The 17,979-nt window shown below is 45.0% G+C and overlaps 1 protein-coding gene across 4 annotated transcripts in view; it reads right to left on the bottom strand.

Annotated features, from left to right (window-relative positions):
- Window positions 1-1,046: 1,046 nt before the first annotated feature.
- arhgef12a (Rho guanine nucleotide exchange factor (GEF) 12a) overlaps window positions 1,047-17,979 on the bottom strand; it is a 73,660-nt gene continuing 56,727 nt past the window's right edge. For all 4 annotated transcript variants that reach the window (XM_029714462.1, XM_029714465.1, XM_029714464.1 and 1 more), the window contains 26 exons: window positions 17,908-17,950; window positions 17,017-17,122; window positions 16,641-16,778; window positions 16,417-16,449; window positions 15,319-15,433; window positions 15,098-15,206; window positions 14,559-14,777; window positions 12,110-12,254; window positions 11,823-11,855; window positions 11,403-11,557; window positions 9,569-9,715; window positions 9,305-9,390; window positions 8,515-8,640; window positions 7,982-8,096; window positions 7,026-7,126; window positions 6,593-6,670; window positions 6,227-6,302; window positions 5,831-5,998; window positions 5,438-5,525; window positions 5,114-5,191; window positions 4,889-4,983; window positions 4,345-4,566; window positions 3,868-4,116; window positions 3,237-3,463; window positions 2,138-2,213; window positions 1,047-2,002 (listed from right to left, as the gene is read on the bottom strand). In XM_029714462.1, the coding sequence (XP_029570322.1) occupies window positions 1,992-2,002; window positions 2,138-2,213; window positions 3,237-3,463; window positions 3,868-4,116; window positions 4,345-4,566; window positions 4,889-4,983; window positions 5,114-5,191; window positions 5,438-5,525; window positions 5,831-5,998; window positions 6,227-6,302; window positions 6,593-6,670; window positions 7,026-7,126; window positions 7,982-8,096; window positions 8,515-8,640; window positions 9,305-9,390; window positions 9,569-9,715; window positions 11,403-11,557; window positions 11,823-11,855; window positions 12,110-12,254; window positions 14,559-14,777; window positions 15,098-15,206; window positions 15,319-15,433; window positions 16,417-16,449; window positions 16,641-16,778; window positions 17,017-17,122; window positions 17,908-17,950 (3,039 nt within the window). In that variant the 3' untranslated portion in view covers window positions 1,047-1,991. The remainder of the gene's footprint in view (window positions 2,003-2,137; window positions 2,214-3,236; window positions 3,464-3,867; window positions 4,117-4,344; window positions 4,567-4,888; window positions 4,984-5,113; window positions 5,192-5,437; window positions 5,526-5,830; window positions 5,999-6,226; window positions 6,303-6,592; window positions 6,671-7,025; window positions 7,127-7,981; window positions 8,097-8,514; window positions 8,641-9,304; window positions 9,391-9,568; window positions 9,716-11,402; window positions 11,558-11,822; window positions 11,856-12,109; window positions 12,255-14,558; window positions 14,778-15,097; window positions 15,207-15,318; window positions 15,434-16,416; window positions 16,450-16,640; window positions 16,779-17,016; window positions 17,123-17,907; window positions 17,951-17,979) is intronic.

The raw sequence follows: 17,979 nt of genomic DNA, 5'->3' as shown, positions 1-17,979 counted from the left end.
TGTAGAGGCTTCTGTCGGTCCTCTCCAGCAAGAAGATGTAAAAGCGTCAAGTAATGTGCACACACTGTCAAGCATAGATTTAACTCGAAACCCTTGATAACTACATAAGTCAAATTCCAAAGCAGATTTAGTTCTTCAGACATTACATTGCTTTGCATTAACAGGGTACAATGGCCTTTTCTCTCAGGTATATTTAGCCATCAACCTTTCAGACAGTAACTGAGCTTTCAGACAGATGCCTGAAGAAAAAATGGAATTTGATACTTTGACCTGAATCATATAATGATAGACTAGATACAGATCTAGCAGCAAAAGAACACCTTGTTTCAGACAGAGAAAACTGATGTCACTGCAGGTTTCAGGGTGGGTCCTCCTTGTGTCTATCTGGTAGATGGTAAAAGCCTGCCCCCTACTGGCATTTGTCAAGTGACTGAATCTTCATATAGGAGGAAAAGGACAACGTGATTGCCTTGTTATTAAGTAAGTCATGGTATTGCTGAATCCATTCCATGTAATAGCACAACAACAACAACAACAACAACAACGAAACAAAAAGAGCTGAAATCTGAGAAATAGAAAACTACTGTATATGGGATAACCGAAGTTAGTTACCTAACAAAAGCATAGCAACATGTTCCTGCATGGTCAAACTCATAGGCTGCACTATGTTGTTCACCTACCTACCTGATTGGTCAGTATTGAGCAAAACTGTAGTGAAAAAGGCTGTACGTTTACTATGATGGTTACATTTCATGAGTAGGCTAACTCCATTGTCCTCCAATTGTTACCTCACTCTCACTCCGACGGAAAATGGTGCTGAAAAAAACTCCCACAGCCACAGGGAAGTACGTCCTGCAGTCCAAGTAACTCGGTGTTTCTTTCTGTCCATCTTGTCATCTTGTTTATCAAATAGTTTTAGTGATATATCTACAGGGTTAGAAGTAAGGGAACGTGAGAACATTTCAAGTCTATCCCCATTTCTGACCACAATGCCACATTGGGAAAAAACCTAAGCAAAGAGAACAGGACTAAAGGAATAAACTGTGTTTAGGTTTAGAAATGTGTCATGGCATTTTTTATTAAAGTTATGCATAACCTTCCAACTTGATAGTTTGTGTGTGAACTTTATGACATTATCAGCTAGAATTGTCAGATCACTGGCACATCAGCGGTAGCATGGGCAGCACAGGGAGGGAAACCAGACATGATTACCAAACAGAAGGAGGAGGGATGAGTTTTAGCCAGTTGTAAAAATGCACTGAGGATCAGGACAGAGCCCCTGACTTTGCCATGCTGCTTAAACACCATCCTATGGGGTGCTCCACACAAAGTGCAACTCTATGCCCACTCGTATTATTCCTGTGTTCATTAGGGATAGGATCGTGTGCCCACTGACATGGGTGGAGCAGCCTAAAAGGAGGTCGAAATGGCCCCCAACAAAACATGCAAGCAACATGGGAAAACACAAGAGAGAAAATAAATACATCATGGGATAAAAAAAAAAAAAAAAACATAATACATTATCTTAAAATGTTCCTTTCACTTGTCGCTTCTTTTTGTGTGTTTAATATATATCCTAAACACACGGCTTTGTACATTTTGGTATAGTTCTCTTTCTTGCAGGGATGACTAGGAGTAGAGAGAAATGGGAGGGGAGGCACAGGGCGACCCACAGCAATTGGAGTGGGGACACGCGGGGGGTGGCTGGATTCGGGACAGTCCCTCTTCCCTGATTGCCTTGTGCTGACGGAGAGGGCGGGAGGAGAAATCCAGAGAAACCCCCCCTTCCTCCAACTGTCTCTCGCTCATGCTCAGTCTCTCGGGGAGAACCACAGGGGGAGGAGGAAGAGGGTACTCAGCAGTTGAGTGGACAAGCTAAGAGGACATCCAGGTCAACGAGACAGCAGGGAGGCAAGAAATCAACCCTTCCACCTTCACCGTCTCCCTTACGGCCTGATGCAGAGGCCTGGGAAGGGGTTGAAGTTCCACGACTATCTTTTATCTAGGAACAAGATAATAACAGAAAGGGCCAGGGCAGTCAGACCTTAAACAATAACTCAGCTGTCACGCCTCACATGCTCATGGGTTTTCTTATAAACACAGACACTGAAATCCCTAAGACTAGAGCCATGTTTACCTTTGTTGATGTCCGTGTCTGTCGATGACCTGGCCGGCCTCTGGCGTAGTAGACTGTGATACTTGGCCTCTACCTCCTGATAGAAAACAGACAAGCAGGGAACAGTCCGCAATCAGAATTGATACGCATGAACATAAAATGTACAATCAACGTTACTAATTAACCCTTATCCTACAATTTCACTGTCCCGCGGACATAATAACATAATACACAAATCTCCACGTGTCTAGCGTCCGAACAGTTTGGCCTACAAAATTATTATGACCACTCTATTGAAAGGTGAGATGCTCTAGGACGCCCACAAGCCTCACAAGACTCGTCTGAAGTCGGTACAGCCTATTCTACCAACTTCTGTGTGTAGTGTCCAAACAATTTGGGCTACACACTATGACCCCTTTGTGGACATCTGAGACTTGATGGTGTCCTCTGTTTTGCTCTAGGACGCCCACAAGCCTCACAAGACTTGTCTGAAGGTCCCCGGTACCAGTAAAAAAAAATAATCATGGAAGTATATATGGAGATAGACACTAAACTAAAATAAGGGGATAAATAACATGTAAAAAAACAACATTTAAATAGTTTCCTGACCTTATAAGTCTCAGATATAGGACAGACACTTTACAACAAACTTAATTTAGATTTTTTTTTGCCACCATCTGTTGTTCCGTGTAGTGAATCTGTTATAAAATGCGTTTCAACGGCTAATAGCAGTAATGCCAAATTCAATGTTTCATATTTTGTTTTTGATACCTTAAGGGGTCTTAAAATCAAATAGCTAAATGATCCTTGGTATGACCATCTTAAAACAATTCCATGTTAGCTTAGACCCCCCCCCCCAACCAACCAGTCAGACAGTCAGTCAACCAACCAGTCACCTAGTCAACCAACCAACCAGTCCCCTAGTCAACCAACCAAGCAGTCACCTAATCAACAAACCAGTCAGTCAGTCAGTCAGTCAAAAGTTAGTCAACCAACCAACAATTCAGTAAGCAAATCATCCAGTCAATCAACCAGTCAACCAATCAGTCAGTCAGTCAGTCAGTCAGTCACAAACCAACCAACCAACCAACCATTGGTTGGTTGAACCATGTGTGCGTACCTTGAGGTGGTTGAGGTTGGTCTGCAGGTTGCGGAGGTGGGACAGGACCTGTCGGCTAAAGCTGGAGATGCTACCTGCCTGTGAGGCAGAGGAGAACCTCAGGCTGATCCCAGAGTCTCCTGCCCCGCAGCCCCGCGAGGCGCTCAGCTGCTTCCCGGTGGCCTGGAGGTCATCGTCCGTGCTGCTCTCCCCCGAGCCCCCGTAGCCCTCCAGGACCAGGTACCCTGCTGGGAGACGCAATAACAGGGCCCAATGCATTAGGCACCAAAGGGATGAAAACGGATTGAAACAACTTGTCCATAGGAAGAAAAGAAAAACGCTCATTTTTGTTTTCCGTCGCAAAATGTTTTGCTACAAGGTGCCCTAATGAATATGATCAAGCTGAGTCCCTGCTGTTCAGCACACCTACACACTGGAGGTCCTCAAACCTAGAGTTATCTAGCACAGGGTTCTTTAATACCGGGGAACCCAAAGGTGACAGGAGTGCCTATTTCTGTTCTTCTCCAGCACTAACACTCTCCTTATTCAACGCAAGGATTGGGAGATTGGTTGGTTGAATCAGGTGTGTTGGTGCTGAGCTAGAACAAAAATGTGCAATCTCTCGCTCACTCACACACGACCGCAAGCTCACCATAATCCTCGGGGGACTCAAAGAAACCCGTGTCCCCAGACACCAGGTCCTGAGCCGGGTCCTCAGGGTGGCTGGCCTGGGTGCACATCCCAGAGCCTTTCTGCACCGCCACCCGAGCACGGCTGTCCACGGGGGTCCTCAGGGACGTGGTCCTGAGAAGACGCCCGCCCCCCGAGGAGGAGCGCCCGGCACACTCACCGTCCTCCTGCGACATGAGCTGGGTCACCAGGATCTGCTTCAGCGCCGACACTAGAGGAGACAGATACGGTTAGACCAATGGAGGAGAGTCTGTGTGATTCTAGATGAATTGATTCCCCACCAGATAAAATCTATATATGTAATTTTTGTTTAGGGCGGAGAGCTATCCCTTACCAACCGGCCTGACCAACCGGCCTGACCGGGTTAATATAACTCTAACTAGAGTTTTTCCTGGATAGAATCAATCTTGATGATTGAGGCAGATGTCCTTTCACTCACATGTCTTTAAGGCATCGTCAGCCCTAGAAGGACCGACGCCCAGCCCATCCAATTCGCTGAGCCCGTCTACGGCCATGCGGAAGGGCAGCCTATCTGCAAGGTCTGGGTCCCCGTAAAGCCCCTCCTCCCGGCTGGGCTCCTCCTCTTCAGGCTTGAGTCCTACAAAGGCGTTGGCATCTGGGAGAGAGGTCTGCATCACGCCACCAGAGGCAGCGCTGCACTCTTTATTTAGGGGGAGAGAACAAGGACACTTTTACGTGCATTTCGGTCAATCTAGATACTAGTGAAGCATGTTACCAGTGGAGGCTGGTGGAGGGTGAAACGTAATAGCTGGAATGGAATCCATGGAAAGGTATCAAACACATCAAGTCAGTTTCATACATTCCATTCCAGCAATTGAAATAAGCCCGTCCGCGATTCTAAAGCGATGTCAGCCTCCACTGCACATTACGCAATGTCACTAACTGCTACTGAAAAAGTTGTCAAATACACTGATCACTCTAGACGGGGGAACACGGGAGAGGTGAGGTGCTAGTTTAATTACCTATAGACTGGCTGCTTCCAGAGGAGATGCGGTCCGGGTCCTTACTGAGTCGGGCTACGTCTGCAGCGATGGTCTCCACACCGTCTCTCTCTCCACTGACACAGTGGGAGTGAACACAGAGTCAGTACCAGGAGAAGCAAAGTCATGGTCATCATGAAATACATTTGCTGATGAATAAAACCAAAAAGACACCAAAGACGTTTTATACTGAGAGGAGGAACTTACTCCGTTTGAGGTAAGTGGATGCCGCTGTGTGGCTTCACTTTCATGGCATCCGCTCTCTGGGTGATCTGCCGCTGCCACCTGGTGGAGGGAGGATAACAATTCACAGGCAGACAGAGGCAAGTAGACTGCGGATAAAAAGTGTCCCTTACCTCAGACCAGATAACCCTAACTGCATTGCTAACCTTAACCATTAAGACAGGTAAGAAAAAGATCTGACCCTGTATCAGTGGTTAGGGCCAACTTCTACCTACTCTACCTACAGTGAATTAAATGGGGTTTTTAAGTAGTGGTTATAATGACAATCACAGTGTCAGGAGAACTCACATTCTCTGCTCTGATACGGTCTGGGCCATCAGCTCGTAGATCTGTGCCCCGTTGTCCGACATTGAGAGAACAAAGAACGACTTGTTGTCTGTTGGGAAAGAGAATAGCAGGAAAACAGGGTCAGACTCCTGGCTGCGTCTCTAATCACACCCTATTCCCCATATAATCCACTACTTTTGACCACAGTCACATAGGGCTGCCACATAGGGCTCTGGTAAAAGTCGTGGACTATATAGGGGGATAGGGTGTGATTGTGTTAACAAGGTTGGATCTAACAAACAGATTTCAATAGAACACTAGAATGGATATTGGCATTCCATGGTAGCATGACTACAGGGCGGCCATCTTAGTCAGGGAAACTAATAGTATGATTGCATCTATATGGTAACTCACCTGTGGCCACAGAGCGCACCAGCACCGCGTTGAGCTTGATGATGGGGCTGAAGATGTGCTTGGTGTCGGCGGTGCCAGACAGGTTTTTGCTGTGGCACTTGAGGACGAGCCGCTCGTCCTGCTTCTGCAGCAGCACCAGGATGTCCTCTAGGAGCAGGGTGTACAGCTCTGAGACCAGAAGAAGAGGGGATTTAATCACAGAATTACATATGGTTAATCTTAGGGGCCAGGAGTTTTTCCTAACCACATGAACTGACATGAAATTAATTTGGGCCCTGTTTGCAGTTGTAGTGTACAACTAGGGCCAAGAGTTTTCCCCGGTTGGATCACATTGGTCAGGAAAATCCTCCCGGCCCTACTTATCCACATAAACGCCTGATGAAGTCGTAAGCGTACCAATAGTCTTGTCCTTGTTGACCTTCCATGACAGTGGTCCCTCGTGGACCATCTTCTTCTTGGTCAGGTCCAGGTTCTGAGTGTGGAGGGAGTTAAGGTCAAAGGTCAGATTAAACAAATAAACCCAGCTAGTCACATCCCCATTAACTTTCACTTTGGAAACAGGTACTCTTCCACGCCAATGAATGGAGCTGCATGACCTAGTCCAATTTCAAGCACTACCAGCTGACATTTAAACAAAAAATTCCCCCTTTAATAACTGCAGTGGCTCCCTCGCAGAAACTGAAGCAAAAATGTTGCTTCAAGTCAATTGTGGGTAGTCTGCAGACTAATACGCTTTGAGAAATGCTTTATAGATCGCCTCACCTTGAGCTCTGTAATCATGGGGTTCTCCGTCTGCTTCAGAGACGAGAGGTCTAGCCGCCTCTGGTAGTCCTCCAGCCTCTGTGGAAAGAAAGAGAGAGAGAAAGAAAGACGGAGAAAGAGAGCGAACAAGAGAGGGAGAAAAAGAGAAAGAAAGATAGGCACACAGAAAAACAGCCATAAGCTGTATGTTCTGCTGCTACAGGCACTATTAGACTAACCAAGAGACACAAACCCCATATTCTCTCTGCAATAAATCACCTGCCATCATCTCTGCTGGCTCTAAGAGAAACAGTGGGAGGACAGATTTCAGAGTGGCTGAGAAGCCTTCTAGGCAGAACAGGGGTGAAATGAGACAGGGGAGATGTGGGAGACCGAGGGGGATAGGCTGTGCTTCCGTACCCGCCGTTCCCAGATGACGCTAAATCACACCTACTTGTTTGTTTTCAGACTCTTTCACCGCTTGGTTGACGTGGTTGAGAATCTTCCTGCAGCAGTCGCCTGCCTTCTTTACCTTGTCTTTCTCCACGGTGTCATCTGAAATGACAAGAGAGAAAGGGTAATGAAGATTCTGTGGAGAAAAACTGAAAAATAAACACCTCTGTGGGGTACTGCCCAGCAAATGGATATTTTCCTGCACCCATTAGCAGCCGATCATATCCGGAAATGAAGACCAAGTAGAGGTCATTAACATTCCTTAACAGCTGGCTCTACTTTATGTTTAGTGCATTTTATTTCCGCGAGGGAGAACTAAACCAGAGCCAAGATTAAAAATGATGGGACCCAAATAATGCGAGAACATCTCCCAAAATGTGCATTACCGACTTCGGAAAATGCCAAAATAATCATCTCAGTTTAACCGAGAGCAGATTTCATTTGCGCTGGGCTGGCAGCTCCTAACACACACAGGCGCGCAAACACACACAGGCGCGCAAACACACACAGAGAGAGAAAGGGTGGTCACTGGGGCACCACAGTGGAACGACACTGCTATCATTAACGCTACTGTAAGCGCGCTGCCCTGCATCACTGTGATGGCCTAGTCTGCATCGAGCCCAGTGCCATCACTTCATTGTCAGAGTCTAATACCCTTTTTACATTATCATGCCAAACACAACGAACCTGTACTGTTTTGGCTCATAGGGTGGCGCACAATCAGCCCAGTGTCGTCCGGGTTAGGGGAGGGTTTGGCCAGGGTAGGCCGTCATTGTAAAATAAGAATTTGTTCTTAACTGACTTGCCTCAATAAATAAATGTATTTGTATGCATTTTCACATTCTTGAACTTGCATGGTTCCAGCAACTATGGTGGGTGTGTAGTCAGCCCAGTACAGTGCAGCTTGGCTTAGTAGAGTGGACGAGGCATAGGAGTGTGTGTGTGTGTGTGGCCTACCTGTGTACTTGGCGATGTTCTCCAGTAGGAGAGGGTACTTGGTGAGCCTCTGCATCTCCACAGGAATGATGTCCTTCAGTTGGAGTCTTCGACACAGTCGGTTACTCTCAGCCTCCTACAAATGCACAGTGAAGTTAGGTAAGAAGGCCACAGGAATGATGAAAAGAGCAACAAAACAGGCACAATGTATCCTTCTCGCTCATGTATATACTTCGCCCACCAGTGACTGTGGCTTTAACAGAGCTACATCTTGAATGGTTACTTTCTACAACGTTTAATTTACTTAAAATGAATTTGAACAAATCATTTTCAAATGCTACCATTGAACTACACAAGCTTCCCTCATACATCCCATTCCCTGTCATATACATTGTACTGTACAATCTGCACAAGTTGATTACATAGTCATATACCTGACCTAAACCTCAAGTAACAGGCAGTGCCCAATAGCCCCGTGTGTGCACTCCAGTACCTGCGCTGCCCTCCCCCCTGTCCATATCTCCTCCTCTTCTCTCCTCCATTCCTCCACTTACCTGCATGAAGGAGGTGAAGCGCGAGTCCTTCTTCTGCCTGCTCTTGATGAGCTCCAGAGCAAAGGGCTGGTTGCTGCAGAACGTGCCCACCGCCTGCTTGATCTTCTCCTCCTCGCCCCCGCTGAACTGGAAAACAACACAGGCGAGCCAGGCGAATCGGGGTCAGTCGCCATGGCAACTCCCTGCCGCCAAGCCAAGCCCTTGGTCCTTGCGTGTGTGTGTGTGGTGGCACAGTGCCAGATCGATGGGGGGGGGGGGGGGGTCTAAATCTGCCTCTACATGCTTTAGCCAATTCCCTCTGACTATCATTGCTGTCATGATTCTGTCATAACTTTATGTTGGTTCTCATGGTTGTCTCCGCCCGTGATAGCTGATGTGTGGTGAGCGTTCTGGCACAACTGGTTGCCGTGCACCACCTGAGCGGGTGCTTCACATTATTAAACATGTATAGACAGAGGGGTTTTGCTGAAGCACGTGTAGATCTGGGACCAGGTTAGCGGATGGGTTCCGCCAGTCCATCTGAGGCACACTATCATTTAACAATTTTACTTCCATTCTGCAAAACAGAGCAACCATCTTCACCCTCCAGTTCATTGCCAATTAAAAAGATAAGCAATCCCATAAAACAAAGTGGATGTTTATTTCCGCAGTGAAAAGTAATTTCAGGCAACGGCACAGCTTTCGTGGTTTGTGAGAGAGAGAGAGAAAGACTTCTCTCCAAGAACACAATTATTACATGAATCATATTCCGTCGGGGAAAAGGCTTCAAAAGAAAAAGAGCTGTACTCACCCAGGACAGCAAGTCGTCTCCTATTTGGTCGATTACAGACGTCTCGTTCCTTTTCCGAATTGTTGCCATTTGCTCAGATATCAAAACTGAAAAATGAAAGGGAATGTAAGAGGGTCATTCTGACATTGTGTCTGTGTGTGTGTGTGTGTGGGGTCATGTCATATCAAAGTGGGAAAGTGTGTGTGTACATGTTTGTGGTTGTGCATGTACATTCCTGTTTGTGTGTGTGTGTGTGTGTTTGCTTATGTCCACGCGTGCAAGTACCATGCAGTTGAACAATGTCCCCCAGGTTGGTGAAGATGTTCTTGATGTCGGCAGGAGGCAGTATGGCCTCTCTGGTGAGCTTCTGGTAGAAGATGTTGTCCAGCACTTTGAGCATCCGCAGGTGGGCCCTCTCAGTGTAGAACAGCTCTGTAGACACAGACCGACAGCGCTCATCACTATCGTAGACTGATAAATGACCTCATTAGGCAACCATAAATAAGCGATAAACAGTGATAACGAAAACGGTTATTTTAGCTTGTTCTTTGGCCCAGGTTCCTACTAGGAAGATGCATTTGTAAAAGTGACAAATGAATAAAGTTTGTTTGATTGAGTTTGCAGTGGTTACTACACACACTGCTAGTGTATATGTCTGTTCATTGCACTCTTAACTCTTTACACTCATACCCATATATGGGTTAGAAATAGCAGATTTGGACACTGATAAGTGCCTAAATTGGAACGCAGTGGCTGTTTAGTAATATGCTATACATGACTTCAGAGCTCAAGGTCTCCACTTCACAGCGCAGTTTTTTTTTACTGACAGCGGTCCTGAACTTGAACACAATAGCGACAAGAAGTTGCTCCCATCCCTCCCGCTACCTTGGGGGAAAAAAAATTGTTGTCGGAGTGAGGGAAATACTGTAAATAAAGAGGGCTTGATGTATTTTGAAAGATGAGACATTGAGGATTATAATTAATACCACTTTGATGTCATACAAGCAAGCCAAGCACCCGTTAGTCCAAATGGGCACTTCATATTTCCATATCATAAAACGAATTTAATATACAGTGCCAACGTTTATGATCACTACACATGATGTACAGTTACAAGATGACATGGCGTCATAAATTCATATTTCTGGTGGATTTCCTCAGACTTAATTGAATGCACTCTATTCTATGCGCACCAAAATTACGATCGGCATCTCTGAATTGACTTGTGAAAGCCTAACACTGTAAGATTCTAATTTGTAACTTAGCTAACCATGTTGACAATACAACACGCTTTCAAATGATGTCCACCTGACTAGATTGCGATTTATAATGGACCGTTTTTGGAATGAGTAAACAACAACAGTAATTTTGTAAAGGTGGGGATGCAGGGCTGTGTTCCAAACAAAACAACTACACGTCTGCTTGCTGTAGTTCAACGGCACATCTAGGGAAGCTCAAAATGCCACCTTAAAGTTGAAGACTATTCATTGAGTTGAAATTACATAGGACCTGTTCACACTTTGGAGAGGAATGTGGCCACTTGGAGAGACCAGTTAGACCTCTCACTCAAACCCATGTAATTTTTTTTGTCTTATGTTGAACCTACCCCAAATTTACCATGAATATTCTTGTTACCGACTGTATCCAGATTATTTTCAGATTTTGTTATCAACAAATGCAGCGAAAAGTACAGTAAATATAAAATTCACAGAAAATCAACAGTGTACCGTTTGGATTCAGTCTTGTGTCAGATTATCGGTTTTATCCTCACCTTCAGTCTAATAATGTTTTCATTATCCCCAAATGGTTCCCTTTTGATTGCTACCATGCATACGCTTCCCATATTTCTTCTGTAAGTAACACTTCAATTTAGCCCTATCCATACAGGCCAAATCCCACTAGTGTAAGGGGTTAACACAGTAATTATTCCTTTTGAACAATAAACTGCCTACTAAAAAAAATGAATAACTAACACAGACATAAAGTATGTACAGGGCCCTGGGTTTTTCCTAATCATGCAAAGCCAATCACTAGGGCCCAGAGTTTTTCCTGGTCAGGTTACATGGGCCCTATTTATTTATATTATGGTGACTGGGTTACAGTTCGAACAGGAAGTTACCGTTAATGACTTCCTGTCTCTTGATCTCGTGGGCCCTGAGTCCGGCCAATACCTCACGTCCGACCAGCTGCTGCCAGTTGAGGGGGTCGTGCTCAGAGTCCGTGCCTCCTTGATCATCTTCACTCTGCACCTCTGCAGAAACAAGGCCATCCAACCTGGGAGATAGGCGGCAGCAGTTACACTGGTTACAACCTTAAAATACACTATCTGACTAAGATAAATGCAGTCATGAAATATAACAGAAGATGTTAGGAAATATCTAAAAACTAACTGTTTCTAACCATAGCCTACATCACGTTTGATAAAAGGTAGTCCACATTTTGACCGAAGAGGTTTAGGAGACTAACTAAAAACTCAAACTATCTGACCATTGTCTTTATCAGAAATAGTAGCAGGTCAGGTCAAAACGAAAACACTCACCTTCTGATAGACTTGGGTGTTCCTTCAAGGATTCTGTAACAAGTGGATACTATTAACTACGAGGCCTGAATGACAACGCTTCACATACTCATCAAGATGTTCTCCGCCTGCATGAAACAACTACTAAAACAACTGTACGCAACAGGAGTAAAAAAAAATGTAAAGGGCTGACTGGAAAAAACAGTTGTTTGGAATTACATGTTATATATATATAGAGGGTAGATAAAACAAATATCTAATGGCACCCTATTCCCTCTTTAGTGCACTACTCTTGGGGTCCATCTTACCTGCTCTCCCTGTCCTCCTCCTGCAGCTGGTCCAGGCTGTATGGGCTCAGGCTGTAGTCAAAGTGTGTGTTTGGAGTGTACTGTAGACTGTCCAGGTCTCCAAGACCCTCGCTCAGTTTGAGGAAGGCAGAGTTAGGGGTCAGAACTGAGGAGAGAGACAGAGAGAGCGAGAGACGGAGAGATCAGTTACATTGTACAACTATCAGGCCAGGTGGGAAGACCATTACTACAGATTAGAGTCGGGACGAAAAAACGAAAATTGCTTTCCTCTTATTGAAACATTTAGCTGTTCAATAAGAGGAAGGTGATTTTGCTACACAACGTTCCTGTAGATTGTTCTAAAACCATTATTTGGTCGACAGTAATAGCCAATGCAATATGTTGACTCCTGATATGAAAGCATCTGCCTGTCCCTGTTTCGCTGGGACAGGCAGCACATGGAGAATGTAGAGCTGCATTCTGAGAAACACAACAATATGACCGTTGCGCCAAATTGTTATTGCGGGGAAAAGACAGTTTTCAAAGCAACTACTGTTCTAGTTACAAAGAGGAGAGTCATAACTTCCCGTGAATAGATTATGTATTTCTCTTAATATGGAGTTCATTGCACCACTTTCCAACCGGAGTAGGCTGTAGCGTAGTATGGTTTTGATGCGCTGTGGAGTGGAGCAGAGCGCTCCATTTTGGTACATACAGTGCATTCGGAAAATATTCAGACCCCTTCACTTTATTCTTTATCCTTATTCTAAAATGTATTATTGAAATTTTCCCCCCTTATGATTCTACACACAATACCCCACAATGACGAAGCAAAAACAGTTTTTTATAAATTTTTCTGAAATATCACATTTACATAAGTATTCAGACCCTTTACTCAGCACTTTGCTGAAGCACCTTTGGCAGTGATGACAGGCTTGTGTCTTCTTGGGTATGACGCAACAAGCTTGGCACACCTGCATTTTGGCGAGTTTATCCCATTACTCTCTGCAGATCCCCTGAAGCTCTGTCAGGTTGGATGGGGAGTGTCGATGCACAGCTATTTTCTGGTTTCTCCAGAGTTATTTGACCGGGTTCAAGTCCGTGCTTTGGCTGGGCCACTCAAGGACATTGAGAGACTTGTCCTGAAACCACTCCTGCGTTGTATTGGCTGTGTGCTTAGGGTTGTTGTCCTGTTGGAAGGTGAACCTTCACCCCAGTCTGAGGCCCTGAGCGCTCTGGAGCAAGTTTTCATCAAGCATCTCTCTGTACTTTGCTGCATTCATCTTTACCTCGATCCTGACCAGTCTCCCAGTCCCTGCCGCTGAAAAACATCCCCACAGGATGATGCTGCCACAACCATGCTTCACTGTAGGGATGGCGCCAGGTTTCTTCCAGACGTGACGCTTGGTATTCAGGCCAAAGAGTGGCTTCCGTCTGGCCACTCTACCATAAAGGCCTGATTGGTGGAGTGCTGCAGAGATGGTTGACCTCCCATCTCCACAGAGGAACTCTGGAGCTCTGTAAGAGTGACCATCGGGTTCTTGGTCACCTCCCTGAACAAGGCCCTTCTCCCCTGATTGCTCAGTTTGGTCGGGCGGCCAGCTCTAGGAAGAGTATTGGTGGTTCCAAATGTCTTTCATTTAAGAATGATGGAGGCCACCGTGTTCTTGGGGACCTTCAATTCTGCAGACGTTTGTTGGTACACATCCCCAGATCTGTGCCGACACAATCCTGCCTCGGCGCTCTACGGACAATTTCTTAGACCTCATGGCTTGGTTTTTGCTCTGACATGCTGTCAACTGTGGGACCTTATATAGACAGGTGTGTGCCTTTCCAAATCATGTCCAATCAATTGAATTTACCACAGACTCCAATCAAGCTGAAGAAACATCTCAAGGATGATCAATGGAAACAGGTGCACCTGAGCGGAATTTCAAGTCTCATAGCAAAGGGTCTGAATAGTTATATAAATAAGGTATTTGTAATACATTTGCAAACATTTCTAAAAACCTGTTTTTGCTTTGTCAATATGAAGTACTGTGTGTAGATGGAAAAAAAAAAAAAAAAATATCGAATCCATTTTATAATAAGGCTGTAATGTAACATTTGGAAAAAGGGAAGGGGTCTGAATACTTTCCAAATGCACTGTATCGCTCAGCTCTACTACAGCTACAATGACCCAAAAATAATAGGTAATATTGACAGCTAACAATTAGGACATAAAACCAAATACAAAGTTACAGAGATGTCAGGATTCAGGAATTTAGAGAGCGCCGCAGACAAACCGTGCTCCTCAAACACTATGGGGAGCGTAATTGGTCTTGCGTTGCCTGCGCTTGATTTAGTATGTGGTCTAGAGACTAGGGTACTTGGTTTAGAATTCAGTATATGGGAATTGTGCTAGCTAGAGAGTTTAGTAGGTATATACTAGCTAGAGTCTTGTACAGTATGTGGTAGTTCAGGGTCGCACCAAACTCAGAGTCTCTGCTGCCTCCGTCAGAGGCGTGGCTGTTGGTGGTGCTGTTGGTTGGCGAGGTGGCGTTGGTATTGGAGGAATGTGTGAGCTCTGAGCCATCGCTGGATTGACTGGCCGTCAGGCGACCCGCCTCCAGGTGCTCCACGGCCGTCAGGCAGGGCTGGGACAGCTGCTTCTGGGGCCGCGGCTTGTTGAGGTCCATGGCCTTGCCGACTGCTCACACAGACAAGACAGGCAGACAATCAGTCAGAGAGACAGGCAGGCAGGAAGCACACATAGAGACAGACAGACACACAGAGGTGTAGCAGGAGTCAATACTATAGGATCCATTTACTTTTCTGTTGCTCCTCCTTTTTTCCATAGTAACACAATGATTTGTTTTGATATGTGGGTGATGATAACCATCTACCAATACAAATGCCTCTCCAGGGGTTCAGTAAATTGGGAGACCTATAGTACACTAGTGTTGGTCACTGTTGTTTATCTGAAATGACTAAATGAAAGCCGGTGTTGTTTATAACGCAGACACTCACTGGACGTGGGGTCGACGCGGCTGGGCCGGCGCGGAGGCCCGAGGATGCTGGGAAACCTGGTTCGTTTCACCTTCTCCTCCCCTCCCTCCTTCTCGGTCTTGACGCTCTTCTGTTGATCACAGACATCAAATGATCAGTCAGTAAGAGAGATATAGCAGGGGGTGACGGTTAACAAACCGAGCTAGGTTAGCGGAGGGTTCAGTGTAAGGGTAGGCTCATACCTTGATCTTGGGGAGGAAGTTCAGGCGGACCCTTTTGGACTCTAGGCCCCGTGGCTCTTTGACTTTCACTCCAAGGTGCTTCATGTACGCGAGGATGACGCACTGCATAGTAGCGCTGCAACAACAGACCAATGAGGATTCCGGATTTAGAGACCCAGGCTCAATTGCCATATTCTCGGTTTTATATCAATGGAACAGATTGGGATGAAGTTGAAGTGAACTACATCTTGACGTGTCTTTAGTGTGGCTTTGACCATATGCTGTGAAAACGAGTGACGGCGACGGGCAAGATGTCGTGTCCATTCATTAATCATTTTGGGATATGCCGGGACCATATGGTATTTGAAATAAGGTCGTTACACAACGTCGGAAATAGTCCCTAATGAATCTAAAAGAACTAGAGAAATGTCATTTGTTATTAAAGGAGGTTGGCCAAAAGCTCATGTAGCTAGATTGCCCCCTGGCAAAGAGATACTCCACATATACAACGTGACTTCTGTTATAATGTTAACTGCTCAACCTCAAAATCATCTAATATGAGGTTCTTGTCCTCTTTCTGTGCAGTGAACTGAAACTAGGTGGTTTGTCTCCAGTGTGACATTGAGTAGAAATGACAGAGACAGTGGTTAGAAAGGCCAAGAGTCTGCAAGGCCCCAAAGTGTCTTAAACCCCTCAGGGAGTGCAGTGCACTTCACCACATCCTTCCAAAAGCTCAACAGCCTGTGCTCCCAAATCTAGCTTTAGAGGATGGAGTGTTCTGTGGGGGTGTGCAGTAAAAAAAAATAAAAAAAATAAAAAACACATTGAGCACTGAGTATGTTGTGTGTTCGCAGCCACAAGTAAATATCGGTTGTGCTCAGTGGGACAATCTACATGAATTTGTCCAATAACAACAGGTTTTTATTTTTCTGGCTGCAAAATGTTTTGCTACGTTGTGCCCTACTGAACACGATCATGGTCTCCAGTCAGCCTGTGACCATAAAGTCTTACATTGACAATTCCCAAACATCACACCGACTAAAATCAAATGGATAGTGTGAAATATGTAGGGCTCATATCGGTTCTTTCCAATGGATAAACAAAAGAGAATCCCCTCACCATTTCTCCTCCTCTGTGGATTGAGTTGTCAACCTAAAATATGTCAAGAAATTCCATTAGAACAAATTATATTACACAGAAAATGATTTTAACATGTCAGAGTACAAAAAGTAGTAGACTTCCAATCAATATATTATCAGCCTCAATTAAAATGTGTCAGCAAGTTAAACTAATGTTAAAGAAGTTCTACATCAAGAAACTTGGCTGTGAGTGTTGCTACTAACAGGACATCCTCTATCTTGGTGATGATGTTTTCAGCACAGGAGCGTTCTCTCTCCAGTGCTACCCGGTCTCTGACGCGCTCAGTGTCCAGCCGGGCCAGTTCCCCCTCAGCCAGGGTTAGGCCCATACTGCGCTTCTGCCTGCACACCCCACAAACCACGGTGTCAGATCCCATTTACAGTATGTTTACTTATAACATGCTTACATCAACTTACCGCATACTTATAAACAGGATTATAATAACTTAAAGTTTATAAAGACAAACAGTTACACTGTCTACAAGTAAGACTCACTTGCATCTATCTTTACATATGACTAACACATAGGCACCAACGGGAAAGGCAGCCATTTTGGAAGAGCACGAGCAAGGTGACTGACCTGAAGTCCTCCAGGTTCCTCTGGATGTCAGGGAGCAGGGTGTCCTGCATCATCTGGACTAACTGTCTGTTCAGCTCCTCAGGGATCAGCTCCGTCCTCCGCCGGTCTGCACAGCCACACAGATAGGAAGTAAGTTGACACAAAATACAGCTTAAGCTTTGATTTCTCAACAACTGATGTGGGATAGTAGTATTAAATCAAATAACATTTTATTTGTCACATGGTCCGAATACAACAGATGTAGACCTTACCGTGAAATGCATACTTACAAGCCCTTAACCAATAATGCAGTTCAAGAAATAGAGTTAATAAAATATTTACAAAAAAACGAAAGTTAAAAAAAATCGAATCAATCAAAAAGTAACACAAGAAATGTACATAACAATAATGAGGCTATATACAGGGGGTACCGGTACCGAGTCAATGTGCGGGGATACAGGTTAGTTGACGTAATTTGTAAAGTGACTATGCATTGATAATAAACAGCGAGTAGCAGCAGTGTAAAAACAAAGGGGGGGGGGGGGGATTTGATTACTTGTTCAGCAGTCTTATGGCTTGGGGGTGGACTCTGTTATTGAGCATTTTGGTCCTAGACTTGGTGCTCCGGTACCGCTTGCTGCGCGGTATCAGAGAGAACAGTCTATGACTGGGGTGACTGGAGTCTAACATTTTTTTTTAAATGTGTTAGATTGGTTATACAACCAACCACACACTTTGAGGCTTTGTGATAATGACGCTAGTACACCGTTGAAGTAAGGAAACTTGAGTTGGCTATATTTGGCATTCCATTAGATAACAATAGTCATTCCTCAATATACCCAGATGTGACTTGGCATGGATTTGTCAGCCAGAGAAACTAATGGAAATGAAAGCAAAGTCACAAATACTCACCAAGGTCAGAGGAGATGGACTCGGGAACAGCTACTTTTAAATTCTGTATGAAAATAAAACCCATTTAGACGG

The sequence above is a fragment of the Salmo trutta genome, chromosome 26 (assembly GCF_901001165.1).
Source record: "Salmo trutta chromosome 26, fSalTru1.1, whole genome shotgun sequence".
Lineage (NCBI taxonomy): Eukaryota > Metazoa > Chordata > Actinopteri > Salmoniformes > Salmonidae > Salmo > Salmo trutta.
This window is presented reverse-complemented; position numbering and strand designations above follow the sequence as displayed.